We start from the raw sequence: 26,074 nt of genomic DNA, 5'->3' as shown, positions 1-26,074 counted from the left end.
AGCATACTAGGACCGCTACTATTCCTAATTTATGCAAATTACATGTCGTCAGCTTGTGACTGCAACCTGTTCCTGTTTGCGGACGACTCAGCCCTGCTGGTCTCTGACAAGAACAAGTTACAGGCTGAAAAAGCCCTCAGCTCGGAACTAGGCAAAATCTGCATATGGCTCGCCGACAACAAACTATCATTACACATGGGCAAAACAGAGTCCATTCTCTTCGGTTCAAATAACAAACTCAGCAAGACCGACGGCTTCTCGGTTACAGTGGGTGACAATATTATCACAAGGAAAGATGAAATTACCTACCTGGGTTCCATCCTAGAGGCTAATCTTTCCTGTGACAAAATGGCATCCAATGTAATAAAAAAAGTCAACCAACGAACGCGATTCTTGTACCGGATCTCCGCTCTGGTAAACAAGAATACCCTGAAGACTCTAGCAGGAGCACTCATTCAAGGGTACTACGACTATGCTTGCACCTCATGGTACCAAAGCACCTCAAAGGCACTAAAAAACAAATTACAAACATCTCAAAACAAGCTAGTCAGACTACTACTTGACCTGACTCCTAGAACCCACCTCACCCCTGCCCACTTTGACAACCTAGGATGGCTTAGAGTGACGACAGAGTACAGCAACTTGCAATGGGCCTGGTCTACAAGATACACTACGCGACCAAGGTACCCATGTACATGTCAAAATACTTCCCAAAGGTCAGTGAATACCACGATCACAACACCAGAGGGAGCTCCACAAATCATGTAAAACCCAGATTCGGATCAAACAAGGGACTAAACACGTTTCGCAATTATGCCACATCAATGTGGAACGCCCTGCCTAAAGCTGTAAAGGAATGTGAATCACTACCCACCTTCAAAAACACTCTCAAAAAACACCTACGTGAGACTGCAATTCGAAACTGGCCCCTACAAATGTCCTAACCTAGTTGTACAGTAAATGACCAAGTAAGGCTTTGTCAATATTCCAATGTACAGTGTAAAATGTGTGTGTGTCCCCTTCCCAACCCCCCCCCCCCCCCCCCCACCTCCAATGTACAGCCCTCACCCAACCCACCCAACCCCACCCCACCAACCTCCTCCAATGTACAGTTTCTATGCCAAATGTATATACACTCCTTTTCTGGACACTTTTGTATCACAAACAGTACTGTATTTGCAAATCTGATATGTCATAAATGTATAGATGTAGCAGTACTGTCTATCTGTATGTCATGTATGTCATATATGTTATGATGAATTGAAAATGGGGGACCCTGATGTAAACAAGTCGAAAGTCTTTCTCTGGTCTGCATCCCCTTAACAATTGTATGTATTGAGCTGTACTGTACTGTACCCATTCTGCAATCTGTTAATAAACTTTTCAATCAATCAATTCAATCATGGGGATTTGATTGGCTGTTTTTAAATAAATTGTGGCTGCAGGATTAATAACGTTAACGTTAGTTCAGCCAGAGAAACAAATATACTAATTAGAATAGTTGGACCTGCAAGATTTGTACTTTGTAGGTCTGCATTTTAAATGTAAGGAGTAAAAAGTATGTTTTTTTCTCTGAAATGTAATTGAGTAAAAGTACAAGTATACAAACCTAATAATACTAGAGTAAATTACAAATCCCCAAAAACAGTACTTAAGTATTGTAACGAAGTACAATTACTCAAGTACTTTACACCCCTGCTAGGGGTACCCTGAGTGTACTGCCTGTAGTGTAGTCTAGGGGTACACTGGGTGTACTGCCTGTAGTGTAGTCTAGGGGTACACTGGGTGTACTGCCTGTAGTGTAGTCTAGGGGTACACTGGGTACCCTGAGTGTACTGCCTGTAGTGTAGTCTAGGGGTACACTGGGTACTGTGGAATAACTTCCTCAGTCAAATGGATCCGGTTACAGTAATACGATTTATTAACCATTACAATATAGTGGAGAAAATGGCTGAGGACTCATCCGGATTACTAGCCAGGAAGAAGAGAGGGATAGGAGGGGGGAGAGCTCCTTTAGGAGAGGGGGGGGGGGCTGTAGATTTGGGGAAGGGGAGGTAAACATTTGGGGGGAAGGGTGAAGACCTTACTTGAGGACAGTGTATTAATCCTCCACAGTACCCTGCAAAATGTAGACATGTTTTTAATTTGAATCCTGTTTTGTCTTCACTGCCAAGTTCATAATATTCTGTAACAGATGAGTGCTTGGATTGTGACAGAACTGCGGGAATGTTCACTGTTAATACTGCTATTATAACTGAAAAGCATAATCAGCATTTATTTCTAACAATACCTGCACTCTTAAATCATAAGAGTGTATAGTTTATATTTTATAACGTATATACATACCAGAATGTATATCCCGGCCCGTATTTTATTATAAGACCACGTGACTGAACTCAAACTAGAAAGAAACAGACTAAGAAATGACGTAAACTCCATGATCAAAACTGCTAAAAAAAATGTCATCAATGACAAAACCGAGGAAAACAAAAATAAACCACGTGAACTTTGGAAATTACTCAACAATCAACTAGGCTGCAGTAAAAAACTCAAAACCAGGTTCTCAAACATAAACATAAAGACGGACAACACGCTCATCACAGACAAGCTGGATGTAGCCAATTACTTAAACACTTTCTTCACAAACATAGCCACAACACTGGTAAACAAACTACCCTCCCACTCAGGGCAGTATGGGGTAGAACACATAGTAGCATACTACAAGAACCTAGGCGTCCACAAAGACGACTTCAAACTGGAAATAGTAACTACAGATGAGGTACTCAAAAAACTGAGCGCCCTCCAACCAAACAAGGCCACTGGCCATGACAACATCCCCTCCAAATTCCTCAGAGACTCAGCAGCAGCCATCACCCCAGTCATCACACACATAATAAACCTCTCCATAAAACAGGGACACGTCCCCAAGGACTTCAGAATTGCGAGAGTAACACCCCTGCACAAAAAGGGCAGCAAATTAGACCCGGGTAACTACCGCCCTGTTTCTATCCTTACATCCATCTCGAAAGTCATGGAAAAAATAGTATACGAACAGATCGAAAAGTACCTTGCGGAAAAAAATCTAATCTACGAATTCCAATCTGGCTTCAGAACATCCCACTCCACTGACACATGCCTTCTCTACTTGAACGACCACATCAAACAAGAGGTGGACGCGGGCAAATACTGCGGCATGGTCATGCTGGACCTACAAAAGGCCTTCGACACTGTCAATCACACCATTCTGATTGACAAGCTAAAAGCAATTGGTTTTGATAGTTTATCAGTGAGCTGGATACAATCCTACCTGGAGGGGAGGGAACAGATGGTGGAAGTAAACGGTACACTATCCCCCCCCCTCACAGTGAGCTGTGGTGTTCCACAAGGAAGCATACTAGGACCGCTACTATTCCTAATTTATGCAAATTACATGTCGTCAGCTTGTGACTGCAACCTGTTCCTGTTTGCGGACGACTCAGCCCTGCTGGTCTCTGACAAGAACAAGTTACAGGCTGAAAAAGCCCTCAGCTCGGAACTAGGCAAAATCTGCATATGGCTCGCCGACAACAAACTATCATTACACATGGGCAAAACAGAGTCCATTCTCTTCGGTTCAAATAACAAACTCAGCAAGACCGACGGCTTCTCGGTTACAGTGGGTGACAATATTATCACAAGGAAAGATGAAATTACCTACCTGGGTTCCATCCTAGAGGCTAATCTTTCCTGTGACAAAATGGCATCCAATGTAATAAAAAAAGTCAACCAACGAACGCGATTCTTGTACCGGATCTCCGCTCTGGTAAACAAGAATACCCTGAAGACTCTAGCAGGAGCACTCATTCAAGGGTACTACGACTATGCTTGCACCTCATGGTACCAAAGCACCTCAAAGGCACTAAAAAACAAATTACAAACATCTCAAAACAAGCTAGTCAGACTACTACTTGACCTGACTCCTAGAACCCACCTCACCCCTGCCCACTTTGACAACCTAGGATGGCTTAGAGTAGACGACAGAGTACAGCAACTTGCAATGGGCCTGGTCTACAAGATACACTACGCGACCAAGGTACCCATGTACATGTCAAAATACTTCCCAAAGGTCAGTGAATACCACGATCACAACACCAGAGGGAGCTCCACAAATCATGTAAAACCCAGATTCGGATCAAACAAGGGACTAAACACGTTTCGCAATTATGCCACATCAATGTGGAACGCCCTGCCTAAAGCTGTAAAGGAATGTGAATCACTACCCACCTTCAAAAACACTCTCAAAAAACACCTACGTGAGACTGCAATTCGAAACTGGCCCCTACAAATGTCCTAACCTAGTTGTACAGTAAATGACCAAGTAAGGCTTTGTCAATATTCCAATGTACAGTGTAAAATGTGTGTGTGTCCCCTTCCCAACCCCCCCCCCCCCCCCCCCCCCCCCCACCTCCAATGTACAGCCCTCACCCAACCCACCCAACCCCACCCCACCAACCTCCTCCAATGTACAGTTTCTATGCCAAATGTATATACACTCCTTTTCTGGACACTTTTGTATCACAAACAGTACTGTATTTGCAAATCTGATATGTCATAAATGTATAGATGTAGCAGTACTGTCTATCTGTATGTCATGTATGTCATATATGTTATGATGAATTGAAAATGGGGGACCCTGATGTAAACAAGTCGAAAGTCTTTCTCTGGTCTGCATCCCCTTAACAATTGTATGTATTGAGCTGTACTGTACTGTACCCATTCTGCAATCTGTTAATAAACTTTTCAATCAATCAATTCAATCATGGGGATTTGATTGGCTGTTTTTAAATAAATTGTGGCTGCAGGATTAATAACGTTAACGTTAGTTCAGCCAGAGAAACAAATATACTAATTAGAATAGTTGGACCTGCAAGATTTGTACTTTGTAGGTCTGCATTTTAAATGTAAGGAGTAAAAAGTATGTTTTTTTCTCTGAAATGTAATTGAGTAAAAGTACAAGTATACAAACCTAATAATACTAGAGTAAATTACAAATCCCCAAAAACAGTACTTAAGTATTGTAACGAAGTACAATTACTCAAGTACTTTACACCCCTGCTAGGGGTACCCTGAGTGTACTGCCTGTAGTGTAGTCTAGGGGTACACTGGGTGTAGTGCCTGTAGTGTAGTCTAGGGGTACACTGGGTGTACTGCCTGTAGTGTAGTCTAGGGGTACACTGGGTACCCTGAGTGTACTGCCTGTAGTGTAGTCTAGGGGTACACTGGGTACTGTGGAATAACTTCCTCAGTCAAATGGATCCGGTTACAGTAATACGATTTATTAACCATTACAATATAGTGGAGAAAATGGCTGAGGACTCATCCGGATTACTAGCCAGGAAGAAGAGAGGGATAGGAGGGGGGAGAGCTCCTTTAGGAGAGGGGGGGGGCTGTAGATTTGGGGAAGGGGAGGTAAACATTTGGGGGGAAGGGTGAAGACCTTACTTGAGGACAGTGTATTAATCCTCCACAGTACCCTGCAAAATGTAGACATGTTTTTAATTTGAATCCTGTTTTGTCTTCACTGCCAAGTTCATAATATTCTGTAACAGATGAGTGCTTGGATTGTGACAGAACTGCGGGAATGTTCACTGTTAATACTGCTATTATAACTGAAAAGCATAATCAGCATTTATTTCTAACAATACCTGCACTCTTAAATCATAAGAGTGTATAGTTTATATTTTATAACGTATATACATACCAGAATGTATATCCCGGCCCGTATTTTATTCTTATTATAGTTTATTATTTTAGTCCTATTGACTACCTAAATGTTTATTGTTGTTCAATGTGAGCGATCTGTAGTGCCAAATTTCCCTCGGGATTAATACAGGATTTATATTCTATTCTATTCTAATCTAATCTAATCCATGCTTTTCATTGAAGATTATATTAAAAATCAGTCCAAAGCATTTCAATCTCCCCAGCTGTAAATGTAATTGGCTTTCATATACAAATTACTAAATGCTCTGTTATGTGTGGATGCATGTATTATTATATTATATAGTGTATATATAATTATTGATTCATTAGAATCAATTATATAGTAATTGATTATATAATAATCAGTGTACCCCTAGCAAAAAGCTAGACTACACCATTGGTCACAAGACCAAGACCATTGGTCACAAGAGCTCGGACCTTCCGAGGTCCCAAGGACCACGTGGCTGTGGCATTAGCGTGGCTGCCCCCATGAGTGATGTCATTACTTCTAATCTGCAAAAAAGGAGGTAGGGACCGCACTCGGAATATCGTTGTTTTTATTTTCAAGTTGTTATAGCGCACAAAACGTTTTCAGCCACCCGGCCTTCATCAGTGTGCCGGATGGCTGAAAACGTTTTGTGCGCTATAACAACTTGAAAATAAAAACAACGATATTCCGAGTGCGGCCCCTACCTCCTTTTTTGCAACTTAATTAATGTTGGACTACGCACCTGTCTGAGCGCAGTGGTTACCCCCTTTTTCTACCAAAATTACTTCTAATCTACCACACAATGCAAAGCGTCTGCCCCTCCTCTTCTGCCGTCGGCAAGTGTCATCAAACACTAGTGAGCGTTAGTCGAAGATGGTATGCTGTACCTGAATGTCATCTCATTGTGACCAAGCGACTTGCATATTCAACTTGCTTTCAAATGAATGGAGCCGTTTCACCAGCAATTAAAATATGAGAAGGCTTGGTTAAAAAAAAAAAAAAAAAAAACTTTATTTGCACAAACATTCATGTTTCATTGCAGAGAAGGAAACTAGAGGTGACTGGGTAATTGGTGATACCGCTCATAGACATATATAAAGGCTAGATGACTCACCCACGCTGCTGGCCAATGGAGACCGACGTTGCCACATGGCGGCCATCTTGCTACAGGCAGCACGCCCACTCCGAACATCAATGTCTATGGTGCATGTACTATTGAAATAACCACAGCTTTCAGAATTTTCAAACGGTTTTGGTTTGTTATAAACGTCAGAGATGTAGATTTCATACTGCATACTTATAATAGACTTTCATATGAAAATTATTTCAACATGTCCACCCATCCTGAATCATAGCCACGTTAATAACATTTGTAATAAACCAAACCATTTGTAAATCGGTTGAAAATGTAGCAAGCTATGGTTATTTCAATAGTACATGCACCATAGACATTAATGTTATGATTGGGTGTGCTGCCTGTGACAAGATGGCCACCGGTGAACTACGCAGGAGACTCTGCCTTTCACCATCTAGTTATATATATCTATGATACCGCTAACCAGAGGTGAAGCTCACCAACACGACAAGACAGAGACCATGTCAACCAGCTGTGAGGCTGTTCCTCCTACACATGCGCAAGGACAGACCCCCCCCCCCCCCCCCCCCCCCCCCCTATGCACCCCCTGTCATTTATAATCGAATTGTTCACTTACACTTTATTTTGTGTTGATAATTAATAACTGACACATTGGTCATTTTGATCTCTACAGCTCAGGGTACACGCATGTTCACAGTCAATACCTGCAGTTGACAAGCCTCAGCCTAGGTGTGAGTAACTGCAGAAATCTTGGCATTCATCTGAACTCAAGTCGCTACTGTACATAGCTTTTCAATTGTCATTTTTCTTGTTCTTTCTCAACAGCATATCTCAGTGTATAATCCCAGTAATTCAAATCCAAAATGTATTGAATTTTTTTATTTTACTTTAAAAACTGAATTTCTCGGCCGTGGCCATCTCAGGCCCCTCCCACCTCCTCCTCTCTCACACGCTGACAAACACCAGCCTGGCGGAGTAGGCCAGGTCAGCCACGTAAAGCAGGAGGTTGAGCGCCGTGAGCACCGACACAGTGATCAGTTTCGACTCCGCCCGACCACGGCGGTAATGTTTGTCAAACTGGAACACGGGCCAGATGATGGTGGCGGTGAGGTACATGATGACCGCCAGGAGGCCATACGCCGACAGGAACTGGGAGAAGGGGATCGGGAGACAGCCGGTGCACTCGCCGACACACAGCACCACCACGGCCATGGAGAGGATGAAGCAGATGCAGTACACCGCCATGCACCACTTCAGCGCCGGGTGTTGGTCGTACGACACCGGGTCACTGACCAGGATGAAGATAACACAGGCCACAGAGGTCTGGCACACCTTCAGCAGCCCCGGAGCTGTGGCCATGTAGCCCGCCACCTCTCCCGGCCTGGCCTTGGTCAGGCTCACCTCCACCAGGTAGGCGACCACCGCCAGGCAGGAGAAGACCGTCGAGGCAATGCGGTGGTCGCGCACCTCACCGCTTCTCTCGTCTTTTAGGAACCACACGGGGAACACGATGGAGGCGGAGAGGCACAGCAGGGCGGCGTAGCAGGCCACGGTGATGGGGAAGTTGGACCAGGAGACCGGGATCCTGGCCTGCAGGCCGCACTGCTCCGCCAGCAGGACCAGCAGGGTGCCGGCGAAGCTGAAGGCCCAGCAGAAGATGCACCAGTCGGCCAGGCCTCCCTGTGGGAGCTGAGCGCCGTGGGCCGCGACGCTGAAGGCCACGCAGCTGAACAGCAGGGCGGCTATGCGCGCGCACAGCAACTGCGACACGGGCAGCAGGACCAGGGGCATGATGATGGCACGTCGCGGTCACAGAGGAATTGAGAAGCGTGGTCCGGTGAGAAGTGGCTCGGACAGGTATTTCAGTCGTATCTACGAGGAGACCCTACGATGAGGCCCTTGTCACATGCACCGTAGACGCTTGTCACATGTCCTGTAGGGAGAGGGGGAAAGAGAGAATGTGGTTAGAAGGCATTCGATTAGATTAGATTCGATTCAAATGTATTGCCATCATACAGCACAAGTACAGTACAACGAAAAGAAGTCTGGCATCCAACCAGAGTGTAACAGTAAAGTGCAATAGTAATGTACAGGTGATTAAACTGAGTATATAATATATAAATTAGTACTACTGGGTGTAGTGCTAATCAGATGTATGTGTACAGAGTTGTAATATTAATATAAAATGTACAGCAGGTATACAGAAGGATTATATGCAGGTATATATACTGTATATATATAAGAGAACAAGTCGACCAACCCGGAGCCAAAAGCATTCATGTGATTTAATTCTGATACGACGCACACACATTACTATCATTTAGCGTTGTCCTCTGTGGTTTAAACCAGTAAACACTGTGAATCGGAACGTGCAATAATGCCAATGTTACTCACTTGTGCCTTGTATATATGAAGTGTGTTAAGTGTGATTTTGTGTGAAGGGCGGACTAGAAAAGTAAGATTTTCATTGTCTGTTTAACTGTGCACATGACAATCTTGAATCTTTATTTCTAAGAGAACTGAGATTTCAACTCATTCCACACCTTCTTTAACACATGTTGGGACCTTCATTGATTCAGGCCTGTCTCACAGTTATAGTAATAACTGTAATATTGTCTCACAGTTTAGGAGCCGGTAATATTGTGCACATGCTCACATTTGGCACCAGCGGTGCTACCCTCGGCAAAGAAACGATGCCACTTTTACGCTTTGACTTATATACTGTATATAGCCAGCACCTAAACCACGATTATATACTGTATATAGCCAGCACCTAAACCACGACTTATATACTGTATATAGCCAGCACCTAAACCACCATTATATACTGTATATAGCCAGCACCTAAACCACCATTATATACTGTATATAGCCAGCACCTAAACCACGACTTATATATCACAATATTAAAGACAGAATACTGGAGTACCCTGAATAATATCACAATATTAAAGACAGAATACTAGAGTACCCTGAATAATATCACAATATTAACCACAGCATAATGCGGATCTGACTGTCTAATCTTCTGATAGCAGGTGTTTAATCAAAGATCCCCGCTTTCTAGTGTTGCACAAGGACCAATCAGCATGGGTATGGGCGGGTTCATTTTCCATTGATGGGGATTTGATTGGCTGTTTACCTGTGGTCGCAGGATTAATAACGTTAACGTTAGTTCGGCCAGATAAACAATTAAAATATACTAATTAAAATGGTTGGACCTGTGAGATTTGTACTTTGTACTTTGTAGGTCTGCATCTTAAATGTAAGAAGTAAAAAGTATGTTTTTTTTCTCTGAAATGTAATGGAGTAAAAGTACAAAGTATACAAACCTAATAATACTTGAGTAAAGTACAAATCCCCCAAAACAGTACTTAAGTATTGTAACAAAGTACAATTACTCAAGTACTTTACACCCCTGGTATATAGCCAGCACCTAAACCACCATTATATACTGTATATAGCCAGCACCTAAACCACCATTATATACTGTATATAGCCAGCACCTAAATAAAGACTTATATACTGTATATAGCCAGCACCTATATAAAGACTTATATACTGTATATAGCCAGCACCTAAACCACGACTTATATACTGTATATAGCCAGCACCTAAACCACCATTAACCCTTTGACTTATATACTGTATATAGCCAGCACCTAAACCACGACTTATATACTGTATATAGCCAGCACCTAAACTACGACTTATATACTGTATATAGCCAGCACCTAAACCACCATTAACCCTTTCACTACCACACTACCAAAGGGTTGACCCTTTCACTGTGACAATACAGACGGTTAACCCTTTCACTGACACACGACAACAGGTTAACCCTTTCACTGTGACAATACAGACGGTTAACCCTTTCACTGACACACGACAACAGGTTAACCCTTTCACTACCACACTACAGACGGTTAACCTTTTACTACCACACTACAGACGGTTAACCCTTTCACTACCACACTACAGAGTTAACCTTTCACTACCACACTACAGAAGGTTAACCCTTTCACTACCACACTACAGATGGTTAACCTTTCACTACCACACTACAGAAGGTTAACCCTTTCACTACCACACTACAGATGGTTAACCTTTCACTACCACACTACAGAAGGTTAACCCTTTCACTACCACACTACAGATGGTTAACCTTTCACTACCATACTACAGAAGGTTAACCCTTTCACTACCACACTACAGATGGTTAACCTTTCACTACCACACACTACAGCAGGTTAACCATTTCACTACCACACTACAGATGGTTAACCTTTCACTACCACACTACAGAAGGTTAACCCTTTCACTACCACACTACAGATGGTTAACCTTTCACTACCATACTACAGAAGGTTAACCCTTTCACTACCAACTACAGACGGTTAACCTTTCACTACCACACTACAGAAGGTTAACCTTTCACTACCACACTACAGAAGGTTAACCCTTTCACTACCACACTACAGATGGTTAACCTTTCACTACCACACTACAGAAGGTTAACCCTTTCACTACCACACTACAGATGGTTAACCTTTCACTACCACACTACAGAAGGTTAACCCTTTCACTACCACACTACAGATGGTTAACCTTTCACTACCATACTACAGAAGGTTAACCATTTCACTACCAACTACAGAAGGTTAACCCTTTCACTACCACACTACAGAAGGTTAACCCTTTCACTACCACACTACAGTTAACCTTTCACTACCACACTACAGAAGGTTAACCCGTTCACTACCACACTACAGCGTTAACATTTCACTACCACACTACAGAAGGTTAACCCTTTCACTACCACACTACAGATGGTTAACCTTTCACTACCATACTACAGAAGGTTAACCCTTTCACTACCACACTACAGATGGTTAACCTTTCACTACCACACTACAGAAGGTTAACCCTTTCACTACCACACTAGATGGTTAACCTTTCACTACCACACTACAGAAGGTTAACCTTTCACTACCACACTACAGAAGGTTAACCCTTTCACTACCACACTACAGATGGTTAACCTTTCACTACCACACTACAGAAGGTTAACCCTTTCACTACCACACTACAGACGGTTAACCCTTTCACTACCACACTACAGAAGGTTAACCTTTCACTACCACACTACAGAAGGTTAACCCTTCACTACCACACTAGACGGTTAACCATTCACTACCACACTACAGACGGTTAACCTTTCACTACCACACTACAGAAGGTTAACCCTTTCACTACCACACTACAGCAGGTTAACCCTTTCACTACCACACTAGACGGTTAACCTTTCACTACCACACTACAGAAGGTTAACCTTTCACTACCACCATACTACAGAAGGTTAACCCTTTCACTGCCACACTACAGATGGTTAACCTTTCACTACCACACTACAGAAGGTTAACCCTTTCACTACCACACTACAGACGGTTAACCCTTTCACTACCACACTACAGAAGGTTAACCTTTCACTACCACACTACAGAAGGTTAACCCTTCACTACCACACTAGACGGTTAACCATTCACTACCACACTACAGACGGTTAACCTTTCACTACCACACTACAGAAGGTTAACCCTTTCACTACCACACTACAGCAGGTTAACCCTTTCACTACCACACTACAGAAGGTTAACCCTTTCACTACTACACTACAGACGGTTGTAGTGTGGTAGTGATAATTCATAATTCATGACCCTTATGAAGCTCCATTTGCCTGGCATCTCTAGAAAGATAAACTTAGCTTTGGTTTCATCCCCATCAGATTAATATCTAATTTTTCTGTCATTTATTTCTCATTTATGTCTGCCTATATTAAATGTTCTGTGTGGCTTTGATGTGACAAATCACAGACAAATCATTCAAATTGTTTAGTACTTCAGGGGTCCTGATGCTTCAAAGTAGGTCGAAGAGGATGTAATTGCATTTTAGGGAAGTGTTATGGGGCCTTTAAATCTACCAAGATTATTTGACAGATTGATATTTTCAGTGTTATTAACTGACACAAATAGGGTTGCAAAGGGTTGGAAATCTACTAATAAATTCCAAATCATTTTCTGGACATTTTCCATGGGAACGTTATCAGATTTTGCCCAATTTCAACAAAGAATTTTATAATAGTTTCAGTCACATGACTCCCATTCATGTGTTAATCTGTGTTAATTGTCAGGGGCAGCCCAGAGCCCTTATACGCTGTTGTGTTAATAAAAGTGAATGTATACTGAGCCCTCCAAGAGTGGACATCCAACAGCAAGAATCAAGAGTTTTATTTGTCACATACAGACACAAGACATGTAGTGAAATGTAGGTGGCCATGCCCGCCTGGATTGTGCAAAAAATTCAAATAAATTAAATAAAAAATAGACATCAAGAATAGTCACAAGAATAAAATACAATGCTAAACGTAAAGAAGTCAAATGTAATAAGTAGGGATGCACCGATCAGACTTTTTCAGTCCCGATACCGATACCTGGGCTTTGGGTATTGGCCGATACCGATCCGATACCCATTGTTCAATTAATAAACTGTATGCCTCACTGTGTAGAAGTGACTGGACTGGACTCATTCTTTTGTGCAAGGCAACATCAGGCTTGACTTAAACAATTTTTTTTGGGGGGCTGGGCCCTTGGAATCATCCTAAGCTACCCCCCCCCCCCCCCCCCCCAGCTACGCCCCTGCTCACACTACTAGGGTTGCAAAGGGTTGGAAACTTTACTATATCTAGCTGCATTTGACATGGTGTAAATACAGCCTGTGCAAATAACCCCTATATTTCCATTGAATTCTTGTTGATTCCCATATATTCCCATTAATTCTCGTGGAAAGTTTCCACCTTCAGTTTACAACAAGCGGTGCAAGGGGAAGGCTAAGAGAATTATTAAGGACTCGAGCCACCCGAACAACTGCCTCTTTGAACTGCTGCGGTCAGGCAAGCGATACCGGAGTCTTAAGGCGAGCACAGAAAGACTCAGAAGAAGCTTCTATCCCCAGGCCATCAGGCTGCTAAACGAACAATAATCACTATGCAACAACCATCAAATGCACACAGCACACACACCCACACGCACACACTCACTCAAACAAACAACACACTGCAGCACCCACTCTCCACACTTTAGATCACACAAACACACTTACACTTTATATTTATTGATAAAGGATTTGCACTACAACTCGTACACCTACTGTGAATTGTACCTAAATTGCACCTCGTCCCATTTCTCCATTTCTGCCTTGCACTATATAGTATTGTATATTAGTACACTGCACAGTATTGTATATTGTATGGTAACTACGTCTATTCTGCATCGAACATTGTACATATGTCTAAACTGAACACTGTGACCTCATTTTTTTTTACTCTAATTTTACTATGTTATTTTATTTCATACTTATCTTGTCTTGCACAGTCTCTGGAGCGCAACAGTAAGAAGCATTTTGTATAAAAGTATTCTGTACTTCTGTATGACAACTATTAAAGAAACTTGAAACTTGAAACTTGAAACCTTTGAATACTGCTTACATTTTACAACCCAAGTCACAAATGATATGCTAACATGTATAATTACATACATGACGAATACCTCACTTGTATAATAATTACATACATGACAAATACCTCACATGTATCAGTTCTAGATTTCGCAGTTACTGCTCATCCATACTGGTGCTGGAGTAATTTCCCATTTCTCCAATACATGATAATAAGCATGTGCTATATTAACACAATGGGGACCGGCCATGTATATATACGGGTTTCGAATCCATGCGTTGTGGACCAGAGGCACGTATATAGCCGTGACATTTGTTATTGCTGTTATTGCATTTTAATAACCGGCTCAAGTTCCTCGACAGGCTCTGCAGATCTACCCTCGTCTGTGAAATCGAGAACATGCAATACCGGCCAGATCCTCTTAGGGGTGCCATCGCTCCACTGCAGTATGCCTTGTGGGCGAATGGAAAACTTTTTTTTTCATTCAGTTTCAGTTTCATTGTAGCCGGATCCTGAACCAACACAATGTACTGTGGATTACGTTTCGAATCTGTGAGGTTTCTGTCCTTGCCTTCTCACTCGTTCTGTTCCTTTAACCACCCTCGCTTTGTTTTCATTCATTTTTTCTGTCAAGTATTTCAATTCCCTCGTTCACACGTTTCTCCCCGCTGACGTCATCTGAGACGTCGCTGATTGGTTCTCTCACTTCCCCACGCTTTTCAATCACATTCCCCAGCTGTCACTGCTTTTCAATCAATCGATCCCTCATTATTTATACCCCGTTTTCCCCACCCTAAGTTGTTGGTTCGTCTTGATTTGTCGCTGGATGTTTTTCCCCGTTGCTTCTGTTTCACTGTGCTATTCTCCAGGAATTCCTAGAAGCCTTCGCTTGGATACCTGCTCCGTGGCGCGCGCTCGCCTCCACTGTTGTTCCTGTTCCTTTACGCAGCTCATCTGGGTGAGTTTTTCTAGATTGACTGTCTTGACCTATTTCCGATTTTCGTGTGTAACCTTTACACTGAAGTCTACCACCTTTTTGTCAGACAGTCACTCACCCAGCCATTATCGTTTTTGCTCTTTCCTTTATGGAATAATATTTTTGGGATCTTCCACCTCCCACTGTGTATTTACACGAAGATATTATTTCACATTTGGACTGTGTTTGGATTTTTGCTCACTGTGTATTTACACGAAGATATTGTTTCACATTTGGACTGTGTTTGGATTTTTGCTCACTGTGTGTTTACACGAAGATAGTATTTCACATTTGGACGGTGTTTGGATTTTTGCTCACTGTGTGTTTACATGAAGATATTCACTTGGGCTGTTTTTGGAATATTGCACATCACTGTGTTGTTTAACACGAAGAATATAACACCCTGTCCTCCAGCTCGTTTCAAGTCTGCTCTGTCACTGACCCGTTCCCTCTCTCCCTCTCTCGGTCTTGCACAACATCTGAGAGGTCCGCCGTGAGAGTCTGCAGAGCGGTACAGAGGTCTGCTCCTGCTTCCCAAGACTACCCTTCCGGGAGAAGCTGCAGAGCAGCAGAACTTTGCCCCTTGTTCATTGTACCTGTTCTTGTTGACCTGCTTTCCCTGTTTCACTTATTCTTATTATCAAATAAACAAGCCCTCGTATTTGGCAACTCTGAATCCTACTCTCTTGTGTCGTTAGCGTTTGGGGTCGGTGTCAAACCATAACATTACGAACCAACCATGACGACCCCAGCCGACACAGAGGGAGTCAGAACCGCACTTGCATTTCAAGTCGAGTTGACCAGGGATCACGGTCTCCAACTAGAGCGGGCTGCGGCTGCGGTGCAGGACCTCAGGGACCAGGTCCTGCCTATGCAGGGTTCAATGGCCGCTATGGCGGGACAACAGTCCGAGATTCTCGCCCAGCTTAACTCGCTGGGCGACGCCGTTAATTCTTTTCATCTCTCACACCCTTCAGGAACATTCCCCGCAGCCCCAGCAGATCTCGCACCTCGGGAACCCCTTCTCTCCGTCCCACGGCTGTTCGACGGTAATCCCGAGGAGTGTGCCACATTCATCATGCAATGTGAGTTGGTTTTCCGTCATCAACCAAGCCGTTTTTCTGCTCATGGGTCCCGAGTGGCTTATATAACCAACCTACTTTCAGGCCATGCTGCCCAGTGGGTCACTTCCTCCTGGGCAATGGAAGCAGAATTTTTGTTCTCCTACCCAGACTTCGTGGCGGAGCTCCGCAGAGTGTTCCACCATCCAGCCCGAGGTCTGGACCCTGGAGCCCGGTTGGGGACCTTCCGACAAGGGAGCAGCAGGGTGACGGACTATGTCATGGAGTTTCGACTGGCGGCGGTGGAGAGTGGATGGAACGAACCTGCTCTTCGCCTAACCTTCATTAGGGGGCTCAGTGACGCAGTCCGGGACCAGCTCGCTACCAGGGAGGTGCCCGACTCCCTCGAGGAGCTGTTTAGCCTTGTCATCCGTATTGACGGACGCCTCCTGGAGAGAAGGCGCGAGAGGACCCGACTGTCACCTCCTGAAGCACCCTGGACTCCTGGACGCCCCGTCCCCAACACTACTGAAGGTAACAGGCTTCCCCGTCCGGTGCGCGAGGAGGAACCCATGCCACTGGGACGCTCTCGTCTGAGCCAGGTGGTGCGTCAGGCAAGGCTCAGGTCCGAGCTCTGCCTCTACTGCGGAGGCACGGGACACTTTCTCGCCGACTGCCCTATCCGGCCAAAAGATCGGGCTCACCAAGACCCCGGGAGATCCTGGTGAGCCGTTTTTCCCATTCCCAGCGCCGCGCACCGCCTGACCATCTGTTGAGCGTCACCCTGGCCTGGGGGAACCAACGTGCCACGGTGGAGGCCCTCATCGACTCTGGGGCAGACGAGAACTTCCTCGACTTCGAGTTTGCCACCCAAGCCAACATACCTCTTGAGGCCCTTGTGAGGCCCTTGGAGATCTTTTCGTTGGACCAACACCGCCTGGCCGACATCTCTCAACGGACCGGCCCAGTCTTGCTGACCATTGCTGGGAACCACGTAGAGAGGATCCAGTTCCTCATTACCCAATCCCCCCTTGTCCCGGTGGTCCTGGGTAGGCCCTGGCTCGCGCTGCACGAGCCCCACATCGCCTGGGCCTCCGGTACCATCAGGGGCTGGAGCTCCTCCTGTCACGCCCGCTGTCTACAGGCGGCGTCTTGTCCCCCGCCCCGGAGACCGGCTGGTGAGTTGCCCCCGGATCCCTCGTCCATTCCTCCCGAGTACCACGACCTCATGGAGGTATTCAGTAAGACCAGGGCTCAGTCCCTTCCACCTCACCGCCCCTATGACTGCGCCATCGACCTCCGCCAAGGGGCTCCCCTTCCCGGCAGCCGCCTCTACAGTCTGACTGTCCCGGAGAAGAAGGCGATGGATCTCTACATCTCTGAGTCATTGGAAGCAGGACTCATTCGGCCTTCCTCCTCCCCGGTGGCGGCCGGGTTCTTCTTTGTTGGTAAGAAGGATGGGGACCTGCAACCCTGCATCGACTATCGTCAGCTCAACGAGATCACCATCAAGAACAAATACCCCCTACCTCTCATGAGCTCCACCTTCGAGCCACTGACCCAGGCCTCGTTCTTCACCAAGCTGGATCTCCGAAGTGCCTATCATCTTGTCCGTATCCGTGAGGGCGATGAATGGAAGACCGCCTTCAAGACCCCCAGGGGCCACTATGAGTACCTTGTGATGCCGTTCGGCCTCACCAACGCCCCGGCGGTATTCCAGGCACTCATGAACGATGTCCTCCGTGACATGCTGGAGGTGTTCGTGGTGGTGTACCTGGACGACATTCTTATCTTTTCCAGGACCCTCGAGGAACACATCCTGCATGTCCGCCGGGTGCTGGAGCGCCTCCTCCACAATCGGCTCTTCGTCAAGGCGGAGAAGTGCCGTTTCCACTCCAACTCCGTCGACTACCTGGGCTTCATCGTGGAGAAGGGCTTGACCCGAGCGGATCCTCGCAAGATCCAGGCTGTGGAGGATTGGCCGGAACCCACCACTCGGAAGGAGCTACAGAGTTTCCTCGGGTTCGCAAACTTCTACCGAAGGTTCATCCGGAACTACAGCCAAGTGGCGGAGCCTCTTACCAAGCTGACCTCCCCCGCTCTGCCGTTCGACTGGTCCCCAGCGGCACGCGCTGCGTTCCGCTCCCTCAAGAGAAGGTTCACTTCCGCTCCTATCCTGCTCCACCCTGACCCCAAGAGACAGTTCATCGTGGAGGTGGACGCCTCGGATTCTGGCCTGGGCGCTGTCCTATCTCAGCGTTCTCCTTCCGACCAGAAGGTACATCCTTGCGCCTTCTACTCGCGTCGCTTCCTCCCCGCCGAGAGGAACTACGACACCGGCAATCGGGAGCTACTGGCGGTCGTGGCTGCTCTGGAGGAGTGGCGTCATTGGCTAGAGGGTGCCGAGGAGCCTTTTACCATCTGGACGGACCACAAGAACCTAACGTTCATCCGCGCTTCCAGGCGCCTCAACGGTCGGCAGGCGAGATGGGCCAGTTTCCTCAGTCGGTTCGACTTCTCGCTGACCTTCCGCCCCGGTTCCCGCAACACGAAGGCCGACTCCCTGTCCCGGATGCACTCCAAGGGGGCTCCACCCTCTGAGGACCCATCTCCCATCATCCCGGAGGCCCGAGTGGTTGGAGCCATCACCTTGGGCATCGAGGGTGTGGTGAGGCGTGCCCTACGCTTCCAACGTGCTCCAAGCAACGTCCCTAGGAGCCGTCTCTTCGTCCCTGACTCTGTCCGGTCCCAGGTACTGCTGTGGGGCCATACCAGCCGGTTCGCCTGCCACCCAGGCGTCCATCGCACGTTCTCCTTCCTGGCTCGTCGTTTCTGGTGGCCCACCATGCGGAACGACGTCAAGGAGTTCGTTTTGGCCTGCGCGGTCTGTGCCCGCAGCAAGGCCTCTCACCAGGCACCCTCCGGGCTCTTGCAGCCACTTCCCGTTCCAAGCCGTCCGTGGTCACATGTGGCGCTCGACTTCGTCACTGGTCTACCCTCCTCCCAGGGGAACACCTGCCTTCTGACCGTGGTGGATCGATTCAGCAAGGGGGTCCACCTCGTGGCCCTCTCCAAGCTTCCCTCAGCAGCCGAGACGGCGGACCTCCTGACGCACCACGTGTTCCGCCTTCACGGCTTTCCCCAGGACATCGTCTCTGACCGGGGGCCCCAGTTCACCTCCCAGGTATGGCGGGCTTTCTGCAAGGGATTGGGGGCAACGGTCAGTCTCTCCTCTGGCTACCATCCCCAGACAAACGGGCAGACGGAGAGGATGAACCAGAGCGTGGAGTCTGCTCTTCGGTGTGTGGCAGCCGAGAGGCCGGCATCCTGGAGTCGTTTCCTTCCCTGGGTTGAATACTCGATCAACTCAATGGTCAGTTCCGCCACCGGCCTCTCCCCTTTTGAGGCCTCCCTGGGCTACCAGCCCCCTCTTTTTCCCGCACTGGAGACGGAAGTGGCAGTTCCCTCCGTGCAGGTCCACCTCGACCGCTGCCGTCGCGTTTGGGAGATCACCAGGACCGCGCTGCTCCGGACATCTGAGCGCGCCTGTCGTGGTGCCGACCGGCGCCGGGTTCCCGCGCCGACTTACCGCCCTGGGCAGAGGGTGTGGCTCTCCGCGAAGGACCTCCCGCTACGGTCCTCGGCCAAGAAGCTCAACCCTCGCTTCGTCGGTCCTTTCGAGGTCCTGAAGGTACTCAGTCCGGCGGCCCTGCGCCTGAAGCTTCCTGCATCCATGCACATCCACCCCGTGTTCCATGTCTCCCGGGTTAAGCCCGTCTCCCTCAGTCCCCTTATGCCTCCAGCTCCTGATCCACCGCCTCCTGTGCTAGTGGATGGTCACCCCCAGTGGCAGGTCCGCCGGTTGATGGGCGTTCGTCGGCGGGGCCGGGGATTCCAATACCTGGTGGACTGGGAGGGTTACGGCCCTGAGGAGCGTAGCTGGGTCTCCCGGCAGCTCATCGTGGATCCCGGCTTGATCACCGACTTCCATCGGGCCCATCCTGACGAGCCGGGTCGGCCTGGTCGCCGGGCGGCTCCCGTGGAGGGGGGGGTACTGTGAGGTTTCTGTCCTTGCCTTCTCACTCGTTCTGTTCCTTTAACCACCCTCGCTTTGTTTTCATTCATTTTTTCTGTCAAGTATTTCAATTCCCTCGTTCACACGTTTCTCCCCGCTGACGTCATCTGAGACGTCGCTGATTGGTTCTCTCACTTCCCCACGCTTTTCAATCACATTCCCCAGCTGTCACTGCTTTTCAATCAATCGATCCCTCATTATTTATACCCCGTTTTCCCCACCCTAAGTTGTTGGTTCGTCTTGATTTGTCGCTGGATGTTTTTCCCCGTTGCTTCTGTTTCACTGTGCTATTCTCCAGGAATTCCTAGAAGCCTTCGCTTGGATACCTGCTCCGTGGCGCGCGCTCGCCTCCACTGTTGTTCCTGTTCCTTTACGCAGCTCGTCTGGGTGAGTTTTTCTAGATTGACTGTCTTGACCTATTTCCGATTTTCGTGTGTAACCTTTACACTGAAGTCTACCACCTTTTTGTCAGACAGTCACTCACCCAGCCATTATCGTTTTTGCTCTTTCCTTTATGGAATAATATTTTTGGGATCTTCCACCTCCCACTGTGTATTTACACGAAGATATTATTTCACATTTGGACTGTGTTTGGATTTTTGCTCACTGTGTATTTACACGAAGATATTGTTTCACATTTGGACTGTGTTTGGATTTTTGCTCACTGTGTGTTTACACGAAGATAGTATTTCACATTTGGACGGTGTTTGGATTTTTGCTCACTGTGTGTTTACATGAAGATATTCACTTGGGCTGTTTTTGGAATATTGCACATCACTGTGTTGTTTAACACGAAGAATATAACACCCTGTCCTCCAGCTTGTTTCAAGTCTGCTCTGTCACTGACCCGTTCCCTCTCTCCCTCTCTCGGTCTTGCACAACATCTGAGAGGTCCGCCGTGAGAGTCTGCAGAGCGGTACAGAGGTCTGCTCCTGCTTCCCAAGACTACCCTTCCGGGAGAAGCTGCAGAGCAGCAGAACTTTGCCCCTTGTTCATTGTACCTGTTCTTGTTGACCTGCTTTCCCTGTTTCACTTATTCTTATTATCAAATAAACAAGCCCTCGTATTTGGCAACTCTGAATCCTACTCTCTTGTGTCGTTAGCGTTTGGGGTCGGTGTCAAACCATAACAGAATCGCAGATTTCACCATGGAATAATGGGATTTATCATCAGCCAATGGACATATCGATCTACCAGATGCCGATCGATAACGGGGAAATGCTGGGGGTATCCCACAGGCTCACGGTAAGACCTTTTTCACCTAAATTACAGCCGGATCGGAGCTTGCTGTGAAACGCAAGCAGCCGATCAGTGAATGTGGCTAGTTACACGGACACTGTTATTGGTAATCAATAATACTAAACGACGTCCCCCCCCCCCTTTCACCCATACATGCTTTGGGACAGCCCCGATGATATGCAGTTTGAGTTATTTCTTTAGCATATCTAAAACGGAAATGCCGTTGAATATAACGTTAGCAGCTATTAGCCCTATAACTAGCCTCCCAGAAACTATATGAGACAAAATCTGCTATATTGCTCATATTCACAACGCTATAAAATGACAACCTAACGATGCATTTTTTTTTCTTTACGCCATTTTGAAGGGACGGTTTATGAACTCAATTGACAATGAGAATGGACAGATAGCAATACTATAAAGTATAGATATAGTTGTACAAAAAGACACCGGTCTGTTGACAAACCCTGGTCCTCAACCACTATATTAGACGCAGCCCAGCGGTCGCCAAAGTGTTAATGTTCTCTGTCATGAAACACGATCTGTGTGACAGACTGTAATACAGCTAGCATGCAGATACAGTAAAAACTCACCATAGGTCACACAGGTATTCTTCCTACATCAGGGAATCTATAAATTACAGACTTATTAAAACAATGTATGAGGTGACTTCCTTTTTAGATGTTAGAATAATGCAATACCCAAAGGATACCTTTTTTGGCCATAACCACCATCCAATTTCCCCATCCCTGAGTTTGCAAGTACAGGCTCAGTTAAAATGTGTAAGAGGAATGAGGTATAAAACAGTCCCTCCAGCTATTCCAGTTGTGACCTGTGCAGTGTGCAGGACATATGTGTGTGTGTGTGTGTGTGTGTGTGTGTGTGTGTGTGTGTGTGTGTGTGTGTGTGTGTGTGTGTGTGTGTGTGTGTGTGTGTGTGTGTGTGAGTGAATGAATGAATGAATGAATGAATGAATGAATGAATGAATGAATGAAAACTTTATTTAACAGATTGCAGAATGGGTACAATACAGTACGGCTCAATACATACAATTGTTAAGGGGATGCAGACCTGAAAAAGACGTTTGTCTTGTTTCCATCAGGGTCCCCCATTTTCAATTCATATAGACATTTATGACATACACAACATACATGACATTTATGGCATAGGAACATATAGGTATTTAGTACTGATACATTTGTGACATAAACGGTATTCAAATATACAGTACTGTTACCCCTAGATCCTGACAGAGTATATACATATGTTGGGGAGGGGACTGTACATTAGGAGGGGGTGGGTGGGTGGGAGAGAAATATCCATACGGCGGGGAGGGAATATGTACATGCGGTGGGGAGGAGACTGTCTATTAGGAGGTGGTGGGGGTTTTGGGCATTTACGGTGGCCAGTTTCGAATTGCAGCCTCCCGTAGGTGCTCTTTAAGAGCGGTTTTGAATGTGGGTAGAGATTCACATTCCTTTACAGCTTTGGGTAGGGCGTTCCACATTGATGTGGCATAATTGCGAAACGTGTTTAGTCCCTTGTTTGAGCCGAATCTGGGTTTAACATGATTTGTTGAGCTTCCTCTGGTGTAGTGGTTGTGGTATTCACTGACCTTTGGGAAGTATTTTGACATGTACATGGGTACCTTAGTCGTATAGTGTATCTTGTAGACCAGGCCAGGTGTGTGTGTGTGTGTGTGTGTGTGTGTGTGTGTGTGTGTGTGTGTGTGTGTGTGTGTGTGTGTGTGTGTGTGTGTGTGTGTGTGTGTGTGTGTGTGTGTGTGTGTGTGTGTGTGTGTGTGTGTGTATTAGTTGCAATGGCCTGGAAAGCAGCAGAAAGTCCCTCAGACTAAGAGTCAAGGTGGTTGGTTGTAGATTTTTAACTCTGTGAGTCAAGGTTGTTGGTTTATAACTCTGAGTTGTACATTACACTGGCACCCTCTACTGTCCACAGTCAGAATTGTATACATTCCCTTGGGTTTCCTCTTAGATCTAAACATGTATAAAGAGACCCTTTCTTGTGTGCATAAACAGATGAGTGCCTTTGACCTTGTTGCAAGGCCCGGAAATCTATTCATAGAGACCATAGAATATATAAAATGACACTGATATCAGCTAGTGGTCCTGTGGATGGTAACTAACTATATATTAAGTTAAACCTCACTTCAGCATCAATAAGCTTTGTAGCACCGCATTTCACTGTATGCCCTGGTATTATGTGATGAATAAACTCTCTTGAATCTTGTATAGTGTATGGCTTATCTAGCAATCTATTAATGCACTGAAGACCATAGTCATTTTTCATGACAGTCTTGAGGGCGGGGCACAGTGGCTCTGGAGGTAGAGCAGTCGTCTGGTAATCCGGAGGTTCCCGGTTCGATTCCCGCTCCTCCCGGGCACCGTGTCGAAGTGTCCTTGAGCAAGACACTCAACCCCTAATTGCTCCTGATGAACAGGTCGGCATCGTGCATGGTTGCCTATAGATAAAGCTGGGAACGAGGTTAATGGTTGCCTCCGCCGTCAGTGTGTGAATGTGTGAGTGAATGGGTGAAATGCCAGGAACCAATTGTAAAGCGCTTTGCATAAAAGCGCTATATAAATGCAGCCATTTACCATTTATAGTGACTGTGGAGGAATCCCTTTGTTTGTCCGAAAACAATAGCTTAAATCTCACACCTTGGGGAGAGCCAAGCCCCCACCCCTCTCAGCGGGAGGCCAGTGTCCCCTTCTCCCCCTCTGTGTTCTCTTTAAGCTAATTTAACCAACGTTGTACTTCGTGCCGTGTGATTCACCATTAAAGTTTAAACCAATATTGATCATGAAGGTCCGTCTACGACAGCTTCCACCACCAACTCCAGAGCCACGCTGCCAGTGCCAAGTCTGCGTTAATGAGAATCACAGTGACACAGGACGCAGCGCTAATGGCGCGTCCGTCCGCAGGAACCCAGAGTACATGAACCACACCCACTGTTGCTCAGCCGTCCAGTTAGCGCTCATCGGGATGCGTGAATACTTTCCCCAAGGCGGTTGTCCGGCGTAGCTTATTTTCTCATTGATTGATTGAAAACTTTATTAACAGATATTATTAATAGTCACGCGACTATTAAGCCTGTCGCTAGTCCAGAGACTAAATTGAAATACAAATCTGATCAAGGACTGGGTAAGACCATACATCCTATGTAGGTCCAACGCCATTTATTACAAGAGTCTGGGACAATAAACCCATTTGACTTGTCATAGCCAAGAGACATTTGTTGGTAATACATAGCTCTGGGTAGGTCTGTCTAATCTAATCAATGTGCGGGTATCTAGTGTCATTACTGAATTTGATGTGGATTTGTTTGCTGAGAGAAATAATTCAGTAGAGCATTGAGAAAAAACAAACTTGTCTGAAACAGTAGATGGGCAATAGGTGGATGTGGTTGCCACAGTGTGTGGCACGTAGCTATACGTACTTTTCCGGTATCACATTGCTCGTCATCACATCATACTAGAATAATCTATCTAGAATAATTGAGTTTTTGAGAGATTGAATAGGCTGCATGTACAGAAATGTGTAACGGAAAAGGTACATTCTTCCAACAAATCGAATGATCCTTGTTGGATCATCCTCAAGCATGTTAAAGTCATACGTAAAAGATAAGATACACTCTACTATAATTATACTGTAAACCACAAGTCCAGGGTTATTATAGTGTCATAAATGCCGAAGCCTTGTTCCGAATAGCGGGCGTGCCGCGCCATTGTTATCATTCCAAGCTGCCATTCGCATCGGATGTTTTAACTATACTGCCCGGTTGTTGAACATCAACGAATGGGTTCAACTGTGGATAGAAAATAAAGGTTGTTCTTACCGATCTGTAGGGTTATCTTTCATAGTTTTGTGTTTGCTAAATGCCTTGTTGCTTATTTTACGCGCGGTGCATCCTCTTTCACCAATAACTCCTACTAGTACAATCTATCCCACGCCCCGCGTTGACCAAATTTGGTAGTCTTCTTGAGTTGCTTCCCTCTTCGAGCCCTCTAGGTACAGTCTACAGTTGGCACGGAGGCCACATGTTCCCAGACAGGGGCTCAGTCTCAATTAAATTAAATTAAATTAAATTAAATTAAATTAATTTAAATTCAAAGGGGCTTCATTGACACGGGAAACATCACGTTTACATTGCCAAAGCCAAACAAAACAAAACAACAATTCGAAACTGGCCCCTGTAAATGTCTGAAACCCCCCTCCCACCCTGTACTGTACTGTACCCATTCTGCAATCTGTTAATTAAAGTTTTCAATCAATCAATCAAACCCACCCACCCCCTCCTAATGTACAGTTCCCTCCCCCTCATATGTATATATCTACTGTTAGGATCTGTTTAACAGTACTGTA

General features: G+C 46.0%; 1 protein-coding gene across 1 annotated transcript; it reads right to left on the bottom strand.

The window, feature by feature from the left end:
- Positions 1-7,420: 7,420 nt before the first annotated feature.
- Positions 7,421-25,671, bottom strand: LOC311227734 (myeloid-associated differentiation marker homolog). Its single transcript, XM_084313505.1, has 2 exons — positions 25,548-25,671; positions 7,421-8,760 (listed from the first exon to the last, which is right to left on the bottom strand). The coding sequence occupies exon 2, from the start codon at positions 8,616-8,618 to the stop codon at positions 7,773-7,775; it is 846 nt and encodes a 281-aa protein (XP_084169631.1). The 5' UTR covers positions 8,619-8,760; positions 25,548-25,671; the 3' UTR covers positions 7,421-7,772.
- Between the last annotated feature and the right edge of the window lie 403 nt (positions 25,672-26,074).

The sequence above is a fragment of the Notolepis coatsorum genome (assembly GCF_963971535.1).
Source record: "Notolepis coatsorum genome assembly, chromosome: 4".
Lineage (NCBI taxonomy): Eukaryota > Metazoa > Chordata > Actinopteri > Aulopiformes > Paralepididae > Notolepis > Notolepis coatsorum.
The sequence above is the reverse complement of the archived record's forward strand: the minus strand, read 5'-3'. Positions and strand labels throughout refer to the sequence as shown.

Excerpts from the sequence above, each read along its gene's own strand:
- LOC311227734 (XM_084313505.1), bottom strand. The coding sequence starts at position 8,618 with ATGCCCCTGGTCCTGCTGCCCGTGTCGCAGTTGCTGTGCGCGCGCATA.